Here is a 13148-nt window from a genome sequence, read left to right as displayed (position 1 = left end):
TTTGGCACGCAAGCCATTTACCCTGAGAAACAGTGTATGAATAAATAGCAAAGTGACAGATGTGCCTCCAGAAGGATATTTAAATTGATTTTTGTCCTAATACCTTTGTTTTCTTTTCCCCCAATTCCCTCTAACCTGATGTGTCATTCCACACACCCCAGTTTATTGCTATTATGGTTGCTTTGAGACCATTGTTTTTTAGTCACTTGATATTTTTGGAGAAATGCTGAATATTTGTGAATATCATAAGGACATATTTTATATTTTCTAGGTCTTTAGTGATTCCTTTTTCTGACAACCTTTACTTTTTAACAAAATAGAACACTTTTATAGAAAAAAATCTTGGTTCATCAAATATTCATTCATGGTTTTATGGACTCTTAGTTGGATTGTCTTTCACTCAACACCCATTTTTATTTTGCTTTGTTTGAATTTTCCATTTATGTGGCATTTGTGATATGTTGATCTGTTACTCAGAGGACCAAAGCAGATTTTCCAGGACTCTTAGTTTCTGATTTATTTGGAAATCAAATAAGAAAGTGTACCCATTCATTATAAATTGACCATAGTTTTTTTTTTTAAGATTTTATTTATTTTTATTTGAGAGAGAGAGAGAGAGCATGCTAGTGGGGGAAGGGGCAGAGGGAGAGGGAGAGAGAATCTCAACAGACTCCCGGCGGAGCATGGAACCTGACACTGGGCTCCATCCCAGGACTCTGAGATCATGACCTGAGCTGAAATCAAGAGTCCGACGCTCAACCAGCTAAGCCACCCAGACGCCCCTATACTCTTTTTTATAGAAAGAAAGAAAGAAAGAAAGGAAGGAAGGAAGGAAGGAAGGAAGGAAGGAAGGAAGGAAGGAAAGAAAGAAAGAAAAGGAAAGAAGGAAGAAAAGGAGGGAAGAAAGGAAGGAGGGAGGAGGAAGACAAAAAAGGGAAGAAAATTGTTAGTCTTTCTTAATTTTAAAGAAATAGAACTTTATATAAAGCTGAAAAGGACTTTAGAAATAATATAGCTTAGTGATTTCCAGCTTCTCTGAGTATGAAGCCCTAATTTTAACATACATATTTTTCTAGGACCCCACATAACAACTGTTCTTCCAACAAATATTAATAAATCTGTGGACAAAAGTTTTAGGAATTTAGTGACATTTAAAAATCCAATTTTCATCCATATACATTTGAAAAATTAGTGCATTTATGCAGATAAGACTTACTTTGGCTGGAGATAATTTAGTACACATGAAGATTAAGATTTGAAAAATTTGTGAAATAACAGCATTTCTGGAGCAGAATGCCATCCAGTCAGGAAGCATGAACTTCTCCAACTCATTCTTTTTATATTTTAAAAGTGAAAACTAAAAAAAATGAAGAAACTTGCCCAAAATTATATTAACTGAAAATTTAGATTTATGATTCTGCTAGCTAAGCAGTTTTTCCATATCACAATACTCAATGGGTAGTTTGTCAACTAAGTACCTAGATAATTCAGGCCTGACACTTGAAGTAAGGATGACCTTAGCTTATCCTTTTTTTGGGTTTAATTATCTCACCTTTGTTTAGTTGTGTTAATGTATATTAAGGCCAGATTCAGTAATTAAGTCAAGATCAAGAAGTATTTTTTTTTTTAAGATTTTATTTATTTGACAGAGAGAGACACAGCGAGAGAGGGAACACAAGCAAGGGGAGTGGGAGAGGGAAAAGGAGGCTTCCCGAGGAGCGGGGAACCAGATACGGGGCTCGATCCCAGGACCCTGGGATCATGACCTGAGCCGAAGGCAGATGCTTAACGACTGAGCCACCCAGGCACCCCAAGATCAAGAAGTATTGGTTCATGCTAGATTGATAGCAGTGGTACCCAGCTGCATTGCTTTAAATTAATACAGAAGCACTAAAAGGAAATTTTAACTTACGGAGTTGATATTTAGTTAGACATTCACATAAATTCATATGATTTTTCAAATCCGATAAGATATACTTCCATTAATTGAATTTTACAGATATTTTTAACTCCTCATCTGAATGGTCAGAGCATGTAACAGACTTGGTGGTTCCTAAATTTAACTTGGAGTGATAGGAAAGCATGTTTTTGTAGCGTTTCCAATTCTTTATTACATTTTTAACAGCATTATGAACATTGACACTTTCTTAGATAACCCTGTCAAGGCTAAAGACTTCTATTGGAATTATAAAGAAAAGTCGAACTGGCTCTTTACTGAGGTGGGTCATGCATTCTACAGTGCAGACATATTTTGAAAAGAAAAAATAAATCACGGGGGGGAATTTGTCCAACTGCTCATTCTTGCATTTGAGCCAGTTACATATGTGCACAGATGTCAAGGTGTCATTTCTGAAGAATAGGGAGGATAAGCTTTGGATTCAATGCTCTCTTCCTGGAAATGACAACTAACTGTTAATTTAGAAAAAATAAACTGTTTTTGCTTACTGCTAAAATGGTTATATTGTAAGAGTCTTATTATTTCACTTCCAAATATTTGTTTTATGACAGCCTGGCAATATTGTTGATAGTGTGCAAGAGACTTATTAACCATCATTAAATAAAGTGTAATAGAATGAATAAATTAGTTAATATTGGATTTCAATAATATTTCAAATATATTAATTATAATAATTTTAAACATTGTAACAAATCTCCTTTGTAGACCATTGCAATGGACTGAATGTTTGTGTCCCTCCTCAATTCATATGTTGAAATCCTAGCCCCCAATGTGTGATGGTATTGGGAGGTGGGGTCTTTGGGAGGCAATTAGGTCACGAGGGTGGAGCCCTCATGAATGGGACCATGCCCCCAGAGAGCTCTGTATTTCCCTTTTCATCATGTAAGTATCTAACCAGAAGTTGGCAGTTTGCAACCCAGAAGAGGGCCCTCCCTGGAATCCTCCCATGCTGGTACCCCGATCTCTGATTTCCAGCCTCAAGAACTGTTAAGAAATAAAGTGCTGTTGTTGGTAAGTCACCTGGTCTATGATACTTTATTATAGGAGCCTGCACTAAGACAACCCTATTTGTCACTTTTTGCTCGGGAACTCATATGCATGAACCCTGCTGTGCCTGAGGCTAAAGCCACTGTATAGAGCTGACCCAGTGAGAAGCCGCTGAATGCACATCGGTGCCTGGAATTCAGACTGTCTGTCCTTGAGGCTTATTAATGGACATAAGAAACAGGTGCTTACGGGGGACTGCAGACATTTGCAAGGAAATAGAGACAGTGAAGGAGTAAGTTGTATATTTGGGACAGACAGATTCCATAGTGCACTATTAAGGGGCCTGATGTCACTTTTCAAAACTTTGGATTCCAAATATTGTGGCTTAATTGATGTTTCAGAGCCTCTGGAGACTCAGTGGTTGAATCATGCCTGAGATTTCTTTGGGACCACTCTTACTGAGATTACCTTTCTATTTTAGGTAGAGAAGAGCTACATTTTAGCTCGTTGAGTCAGTGTTGAGCTTTTTAGCTTAATCAGTTTGAAGTTCTTATTTGATTTTTTTTTTTTTATTGGGCAGAGAATCTTAACTTGCAACAGCTCTCTCTCCTGATTGCCAGTCATGTGGTCTTATCCCACCTTGTTTTTGGGGAATCTGGAGGCCAAACTCTATACATGTGCAAACATTCCTCATATAACCCTCAGTTCTCTTGGTTGCCCTTGAGGGAACTCTTATCTCCTGATTGATTTGAAAGCAGTTCTTAAATCTCTGGAACGGAAATATGTTTTCTATAAGAGAGTCACTTGTCTTTTATGATACCTTATACATGCTTGCAGGGAAAAACAAAGTCATTTCTTAAAAAAATTAATGCGCTCCCCTTTGCCAATAGTGGCTTTAAGGATTGGCTGGCTTTTTAGGTATCTGAGCCATCTGGGATATTGGGGTGTACTAATAAGCCGGAAATTACACCCCGTGCTTAGATTGTAACCCACTGGTGTTCCTTCCCAAAGATGGAACTTTTCATGACCGCTATGGGCAGAGGATGGCACCGAAAGAGAAAGGAACTCCCATTAAGAATCCGGATTCTGCAGGCATTTGGAGCACTCAGGTGATCAGCCATTGAGGATCATCATCCTCAACCTGGACAAAGGCTAGAGAATTCCTACAGAAATATGTGATTCCTCATTCCTCTATGCTAACCATGACACTGCATGCTGGCTTCCACTATAACATTTATTTTATTTTTTTAAAGATTTTATTTATTTATTTGAGAGAGAGAGAATGAGAGACAGAGAGCATGAGAGGGAGGAGGGTCAGAGGGAGAAGCAGACCCCCCGCCGAGCAGGGAGCCCGATGCGGGACTTGATCCCGGGACTCCAGGATCATGACCTGAGCCGAAGGCAGTCACTTAACCAACTGAGCCACCCAGGCGCCCCTCCACTATAACATTTATACGTGTAGTCACTATTACATGTCTTTCTCACACTGGACTGTGAACCCCTGGAGCAACGCTCTGACCACAGCCACACCCAGTGACTTGGACATGGTTTTTAGGGCTGAGCTATAGATACCTTCATTGCTTTGAGGATTTATATTTTCCCCTTCCATTCAAAAGCCGAACAGTGACTGTTTCTTTAGGACACATAGCTAGTGGTGAATCTCACAGGTACAGACCCTCTATGAGATTAACTGCCCCTGGCCCTGCAATAAATTAGTAATTTAATGGTAATAGAAGGAAAAATAAAGTGGTAGACATCATTATAGTTATTGTGGAATTCTACTTCCCTAAGTAGGCTGGACTTCATAATCCTTCAGGTCTTTCTAAGTGCTAGAATTCTTATTCTGCAAGACTTGTTCTTCCTGTAGCAGGATTTACCTTCTTTTTTTCCCAAGAAAACAGTCCAATAAATGTTCAGAGTATACTTGTGGCTTGTAAAAACCAAAGACAGGGAGGTGTTATAGGAAAATGTACCGCTCATTAAAATCAAAGGATTTTATTTAACAAATCCTGGTGCATTTAAAGCATCACAATGGGAAAACACCAATTCTATTGAAACTCATTATAAGTATGTCCTCAGGGTTCCTATCAGGGACCAGGTGAAACTCTTACGAACTTCTTTCCAATACTCCAGATTAAACTCTAACACCTTTGGAGGGACTGATACAATAAAAACCAAGTCAAGTTATGGAAAATTGTCTTTGTAGGTTTTAGGATGCTTTATTTCTAATAGAAACTATAGATCACACATAGATGATTGCAAAGACATACATACAATTACAGCCAGGAAATTCCCAAGTATTCAGAATATTTGTATTGATGGTTTTCTCCGGAGCTGCATCCTGAGATTGAAATCCGTTGGGAAAACCGTGCTTCAGATATTCTCTTCAATTTGCTCCTGTGGCAATTTAGTCAAACAACCTGCTTGGAAGTAATCTATTTGCAGAACCTAGGTGGGGAAAAACCTGCCACATCATATAATTCACTGAGCAGATTTTGGCTCCCACTTCGCCAATCCATCTTGAATAGTGGCTAGTGCCCTGCATCTAGCAATACATATGATCAAGCAATTTAGCACAAGAAGAGAAAGGCCCCACAACTTGGCATCCCCGTGGACATTAATCTTTGAGAAAACCAAATGGATCTAACTTTTGCCAGAGTTTAATAGCAAAGCTGTCACATTTTACACAAGTGAGTATCGGGTCTGTTAGCGAAAGGAGAAGGGGCCCGGAGAAGCGGAGGGGAGGAGGTGGGGCTGCTGACTGCACTCTCTTCGGAGCGGCTCCAGTTTTCAGGGGAGGGGCCGGGATGCTCCGCGTAGCGGGAGAGATGAAGTGGTTAAAAATTATCGCCAGCGAGGGGCCGGAACCTCGGGATGGGGGTGCGGTATATAAGAGCGCGCCTCCAGCGCAGAGCTGCCGTTGTTGCTGCCACCGCCGTGAGAGCCGGGGCCAGGCACACGCGCTCAGCCCCTCGCTAGCCAGAGGCCCGGGAGAGGAGCAAAGGGGTCGGGTGGGGTCCAACCCGGGGCTCCTGCTTCACCCCGCGGGCAGGCACGGGGCCCTCTAACTTCTGTTTCCTCTCCTTCAGCGCGCACCAGCCCGGCACACCCGCGCGCTGCAAGGGCGCGCCCGGCTCCAGGCCCGGCCAGAGACGATGAGTGCAGGGGGCCGGCCAGCTGGGCTCGGGCGGGAGTAGGGTCCTGCGGGGAGGCGGCGAGGCGGCGAGGCCGGGAGGCTCAGAGGTTAGAGCTCCGGCTGCGCGGCGGGCAGAGGTCTTCTTTTCTCCACGCACACCTGCTGCTGTGGCCGCGCCGCGATGAGCCGCGTGGTCTCACTGCTGCTGGGCGCCGCGCTGCTCTGTGGCCACGGAGTTTTCTGCCGCCGGGTGGTCAGCGGTGAGTCAGGGGGCTGCCCGCCGAGCGGAGGAGCCAGGAGAGGGCACCGCGGGTGCGCGGACGAGGGCGGTGCGGGGCCGCCTGTTCTGGGGTCAAGGCTCTCCCGGAGGTGGGAAACCTGTGCGGGGTAGGGGGCCGGGAGGAGCCGGGGGCATGGCGGGGAAGGGGAATAGATGGCGGTTTGCTTTCTTCCCCGCCCCCCAAAAACAAGCGCAGAGAAAAGTTTAAATTTTTTGGAAGTGCCTGGTTCAGTAGCTGCGAAGCGAGCTCTGTTACAGCGTTTTCCAAGAGTAATTTTCACTTTCTTTGTAAGAGTTGGCCACAGGGCAGGGCTTGGCATCTGCAAAAGGGGTGGGGTACCATGGAGTGGGCAGAGGAAACCCAAAGCCATAAGAACCGCAGAAATGCCACCCCCTGTTGGCCTGGCTTGACTTCAGTCCCCGCACTGTGTTCACTTGGATGGTTTCCGAGGCCAGACCTGCAGGCTGTGGGTCGCTCACAGTCTCCTGGGCATGTATGCAGCCTTTGTTCTCAGGGAGTGCTGACAAAAGAAGAGGGGACTTACTGGTCATTGTGTGTAGACACCTTTCCTTTGCACACCTTATTCCAAGTTGGGGACTTTTCAGAAAAGGAAGACCGGTCGAGTTGGCCTGGGGTGTACATGGTAATGAAAACAGGTTCATGCACACAGTAGGTGCCCAATTAGGTGGGTCGAGTCAGTGCAAGGGAAATGGATCAGAATTGGCAAGCTTCCAAGCATTCGCTCTGATTTTTCTTTTTCTTCGACTTTCACTGTTCTATTGTTGAGCAATTTATATCGCATTGACCCTCCTTACTTTTTGGGACGTCTCTTAAAAAAAACAACAACAACAGGAAGATTCTCAAAAACTTAGGATGAATGAATAGTGCCTTACATGCAAATTGAGCATAACTATCCCTATTGTAATTTCTTGCAATGCTAATTAAAGTGTTGCAATAAATATTTGTTGAGTGTATGTGGGAATGTGTTTTAAGTGTGGGCTTTTTTTTTTAAATGTAAAAAGCACAAAATCCTTTTCACATTCTGTTCATCTGTATAACAGGTGTCACTAAAGGTAGGGGTAGATGACAGATGACATCAACTTAATCGGTAGTGAAGCCAGACCTTTAGAAACTGGCATATTAAGCTTAATTGTTGCTGATCTCCCCCTCAGCAATATGTGATCTTCTACATCTTAAGAATATAATTCTTCAGTGTCTAGTTATCAATCACTCACTGCTGACTTTTTTGGCCCTCTGGAGATACTGGAATTAAATACACTGTGAACGGTTATTTGGACATGCATGTTGCTTACATTTGGGAGGCAGGGAGAGAAAATCAGGCTCTTTATATTGATAAAATGAAAACTTTACAGTACCAAGTAAGGATGTTACAGAAGCCATACATTAGATCTCTTCCCCCCTAATTTAGCTTTGAAGAAAAAGTTCACTATATAGATTTGAATGTGTAAATTGCATATTTGACTGTCTTTGTGTCTATGAGAATTACTCTTACAAATGAATGAGCAGTAGAGATCAGGCTTTTAGCATATGGTGTGTTTTAAACACACAGAAACATTTCATTGCCTTAAATAGTATCCTTTTGGTATATTCTTGTTTGTATGCCATAAACTTTGCAAGGGAGAAGAAAAAATATATAAAGTAAAAACAGAACTTAAAATATTGTTGATGAAAAGTTTATTTTGTGTTCTGTTATTGCATAAATTGTTGCAAACCTTTTGTTGTGTTTTCCTGTGAAGTATTTATAGGCATCTTGTAAGTGACATCTGGAAAATTTCTAATTAATTGAACATGATCTATTTGATTTAGCATAAATGATGATGTTTACTTGATATCAAAACAATTACTTAGTTATGTTTTTTATGAATAATTTAATTCCCTTTGGCCATAAAAATTCACATTAAAATTGGACCATTATAAGTTTGTGACTTTATCCTTTGAAGACAATTTAAAAAAATATATTTTAGCCACAATAGTATGAGTACAGACAGTCTAAAACATGACATGTTGGAAGTAGTAGGTCTAATGTCTGCCTGATCCAGTGTTAAGTTCTGAGTGGTGCATCAACTTTTACCTGCCACTGGGGACCAAAATTCTACTCGAGTGTCTGTCAAATGAAACAAGCTCTTTGGGGCTGTTATTAGGAACATACTTACAACATATGGAATGCATTTTCTGTTTTTGTTAAATATCAATACAACTATTTGTAATTTCTATGTAGTGTACCAGAATAATTACTTTCCCCAGAAAATAGACAGGAACTCACAAAATAATCCTTTATAGAAATTTTCTTCATTTTAGTACTTTAAAATATTCAATAAGATACTTTCCAATACTTTTAAATACCTCACTGTTTTAAAAGCTGATAGCATTATTTATAAATGAAATAAAAATATTTTAACAAGAAATAAACTTTCAAACTTCATCATCATAATCTGCCCCATAAGAGTGAATAGCATCTAGCAGTAATAGGAAAGTATTTTTATAGGTTAGTGGTCATGCTTATTTTGATGCATGAATATGTAATAAAATATATAACCATGAGAGTAATTTAATGAATTAGAGTATTTAATGAAAGAGTACTTAATGAATTTATGAGTCAAAGTTGGAAGTACTTTTAGGATTTTAGATTTGTACCGATTTGTTGCTGAACACAGATATGTAGAGAATATTTGTGGGGAGTACAATCATTTAATTCTGTGACTTGACTGGTATATATGAAAAAGAAGTGTTCAGGGGCGCCTGGGTGGCTCAGTTGGTTAGGCCTCCAACTTGGTTTCAGCTCAGGTTTCTCAGGGTCATGGGATCAAACCCCACACCAGACTGCATGCTGGGCGTGGAGCCTGCTTGAGATTCTCTCCCTCTGCTCTCCCCGCCCCCCATTCCCTCTCTTAAATAAATAAATAAATCATAAAAAAAAGAGTGTTCAAAATTCAGGTTTCTAAGGTCTGAAGAGCATGTGGGTATTTTCAAACGTTTGAAGTGTTTTGAAGTAACGTGAGTGTGTTATGCTTTTTAGTTTTGCTTTTTCTTTTTAGTCTACACAGCAGTGATTCACAACCTGTTACGCAGCAAAAGGGCATTAAGTGTATTTCATGGTCCCTCCAAATTTCTGCAGAAATCTTTAATATGTATTAATTTGAACTCATTCAAATTGGCCTGCATTTTATTTAGGAGACTGGGAGATTTAGACACATCTCTTTTGTTTGTGCAGATGCCACAAAATTATGCAAATCCATGTGTGGTGACCAGTAGCCTATAGGTTATTGTAATAGCAAGGGAGATAGAAAAAAATCTGCTGAGCATATCCCATCCTGTGGTACTGTTCCATGACATCATCAAAAGCATAAAGTGATGACAGTGCGATTTTCAAAGATGCAATTACCTTAAGTATCTCTTGGGCAGGAAAGGAACAAATTAATCTTATTACTAGTCATTTAATAAATTACACATCTATCATAGCCATTACTCCTTAACTGCTATTTTTCATCATTTTATAGTTTTGTTTTTAGAACTCTTTTTCCTGAGGCTGGCAATATCTATTACATTAATGTTAAAAAAAGAGGTGGTATTGTGTTAAGGAGTCCAGAGTGGAAATCCAGCTGATGTTCTCACTAACAATTTTTACTTTTTATAACAGATTTCTGTGCTGGGCACTTGGCGTACAGGTGGATCGTTGTACACAATTGGCAGGCGAGATTGTTTCTTTCACTCTTGTAACATTACTGGTAATATAACAGGCCTGACAACTTGACTCCAGTTGCACTCCTGGTAATTGGGAAAAATTCATTTGGGCTTTGCTTTATTTAGAAAATGAAAGGGCTAGATGAAAAAATACTTAAGGCTATATATGGTTTGAGAATCTGAGATAGATGTTGCAATATTAATCCTGTGTCTAAATGTTCAGTAATAGAAAATCCACAATCTGCTTAGAAAAACAAACTCTCAATACACAAGCCCTTGCACATATCAGCGGCGTTAATCAACAACAGATCAATGCTAATACTTATAAGCTAGAAAACATGAATAATGTATATATTCTTCAATCTCTTTATTTCATGAAATATTTCGCTTTACAAAAATTTTACATTTGTCTATGGAGGCAGCATAGACATCTGGGTAAAGGCATGGACTGTGGGGCCAGAGAGACTGCCTGCTTCTAAACCCTGATTTATGAGCTGTGTGAAACTGGCAAACTATCTAACTTTTTAAAATAGGATGGGAGCTACATGATGTGACCTACAGCACAGGGCTGTTGGAGGGTGAAGGGGTTTGAACAGATTTGTGCAGACTGGGTCATGCACAGAGAGTTGGTGCCAAGAAGCTGAGAGGGAGCTCAGTGTATAGGCCCTGTGCCTGGAACTGAGACCACCTAGAGGAAACACAACTTTTTCTAGCTGAATAGCCTATATCACCAGGAGAGAACATCTTTTTCCAATTTACCCAAAGGTGTGGATTGTGTTAGCAGTGAGAATCTCCATGCTAAACTATTCATAGATGTCTGGCTATTATTCTTATCAGTACTTCTTTAAAACTCCTTTTTAGGTGAGAAAGCTCTTTTTTTAGCTGAGAAAACCAGGAAAGTTTAAGTAATGTTCCCAAGCATACCCACAGTTCATTATAGCTCTGGGATTCAAAGCCAGTTCTTTTTGATTGAATGCTTTAACTTTTGAGTCACACAGTCACTTGGTTTACCATTTGTTATTTAGATCCCAATTTTAAATATGCAAATTAAAAAAAAATGAGTTCCATTCCCTTCTCAAAGCTTGTGGTATTTCCCAGTGGGGAGAGGTAGGACTCCCAGCTGCCCCCACCATCCACAAAATGACCCAGGACTACAGTTTTGAGTTTGTTTATCAATGCAAGAAAATAGATTCCAGCACGCTCATACTAGTGCATTATGCATTTAATTGCACTATAAAATCTCTGCTACAAAAATGAAAGTTTATTATAACAAAATTTTTTTTTTATTAAAAATCATTCTTAAGAAGTTGGTGGACTACTGAACACTGTAAGGAGAACACTGATTGAAAACATTTCTTTTTAGTTCAAAAGTGTTGGCATTGCTATCAGAGATCCTGTCATAGCATATAATGTTGGATCAGCCTATTTAGCAATGTGATTTGGGAGAGAGTAAGAAAGAATTATGAGAAACAAATTATTTTGTGGGATTCCGGTAAAATGTCCAAAGTTCAGTCAGTCAGGTTTGGGGAAGACTTATCATGTAGATTCTCTTTTGTACAACTTTTTTTTTTATTTTTATAACTAAAAGTAGATCATGATTGAACCATAGAAATTCATAAAATATTTTCTGTGCTTTTATTTGAAAATTGTGATATAAATTCAATATTCAATATTGATAATATATGATTATAGTGTAAGGTATAAGGAAAATCTTATTACTTTACTAACAGAGGACTCAACTGTCAGAAAGTTAATAAATATAAGCAAAATAAAACTGAATCATAGATCCTTTCTATTCAGGAAGAAAAAAGTAAACTGCCATAACTTTGTGAGTTTGGCCCCACTTTTATATCAATGCCAAAAGTATTTACTGCCAATATTTAGCTCTAAAGGACTAAATTTTCATGACTAAGACAAAAGACAAAACCATCTATTCATGGGAATAGTAGAATGGCAGAATCTTAGCAGTGACAGTGATAGGAATGTTTATTTTAGTAGGCAGTACTGAGAATTATCTCTAAATAAAAGTGCATGTGTACATATGTAGTTCTGTATACATCTGTGTATAAATTTAATAGGTGTAGAATCCGAGGTGGAAGTCCTAGGTGACATTTAATAAATTGTTAGTACCAAGGTTGCTTTAGTGTAATAAACACTGTTACATGGTTATCTGAATATTCATCTAAATATTTTATGGTTGGTAGAAGAGTAGATGAAGTAGATGTAGTAGTGGAAGATTCGAATTCCTATTGTTCAAAATAGTCAATGGAAGATTTTATCTGAATGAAACATTTAAAGATCAGAGAAAAAGAAATTCCCCATGTGATCTCACAGAATGAGAAGAGAGGTAATCATAATGGTTCTCTAGGAAGATTAGCCTTTACAGAAGTGGGAAAAGTGGCTTCCAGATCTGTATTAATGGAACTTTTCTGGGAATTAGGGCAACATTTGTTTCCCAGCTGTTGGAGTTCCCCTGCCATTTCGGCCCAATGCGATCAGCTGAAATGGTGGTGAGCGTTCAGTAGCTCCTTTTGCTTGATTTTGCTACGGCTTGGACCACGTTTGCAGAATAAGGCGGTAGCTGGTAGTGAAACAGAAGTGGATGTCAAGAAATCCACAGCGTCAGCTTTAACTGATTATATATGAATGGTAATAAAAACTGGGCCACGTATCTCTAATTTTCGGAAAACAGCCTTGCTAGATCTGAACCGCTAGTGACTTTTCAGTCAAAATCTGAGGACACAGCTGATATTCAGCAAATATCATTGGAGTGAATATCTACCTGTTCTGGTGGTATTTGGCCACTATTCTGATTCTCTGACAGTCTCTCTGCTTTGCAGACGCCCCGGTCTCTACCCCCTCACCCATGACCCTGGACCACTCCATCATCACAGCCAAGAGGGAATGCCTGTCACAGTGCCACGGGCAGCTAGCTAGTATCTAGGACTCACCCACTATTAGTAATTACTTTAAATAGAATCCCTGCCTTAGGTTTTTCTCTTATTAGTATTATTTCTCTGTAGACTCACATAGCGGTGTTAGGAATGTCCACATTACACTAAAGTTCTCTTAAGTATTTCATTCA

The 13148-nt window shown here is 39.7% G+C and overlaps 1 protein-coding gene across 6 annotated transcripts in view; it reads left to right on the top strand.

Annotated features, from left to right (window-relative positions):
• Positions 1 to 13148, top strand: part of CHODL (chondrolectin) — a 296447-nt gene that overhangs the window by 268785 nt on the left and 14514 nt on the right. Inside the window, exon 1 of one of the 6 annotated variants that reach the window (XM_045902638.3) lies at positions 5853 to 6340. The exons of the other annotated variants lie outside the window; for them this stretch is intronic. Within the exon in view, the coding sequence (XP_045758594.1) occupies positions 6262 to 6340 (79 nt within the window). The 5' untranslated portion in view covers positions 5853 to 6261. Of the gene's footprint in view, positions 1 to 5852; positions 6341 to 13148 lie in introns of those variants that run through there. 6 annotated transcript variants of the gene reach the window in all.

The sequence above is a fragment of the Mirounga angustirostris genome, unplaced genomic scaffold (assembly GCF_029215605.1).
Source record: "Mirounga angustirostris isolate CCGP_5_RB_7025 unplaced genomic scaffold, mMirAng1.0.hap1 SCAF_1, whole genome shotgun sequence".
NCBI lineage: Eukaryota > Metazoa > Chordata > Mammalia > Carnivora > Phocidae > Mirounga > Mirounga angustirostris.
This window is presented reverse-complemented; position numbering and strand designations above follow the sequence as displayed.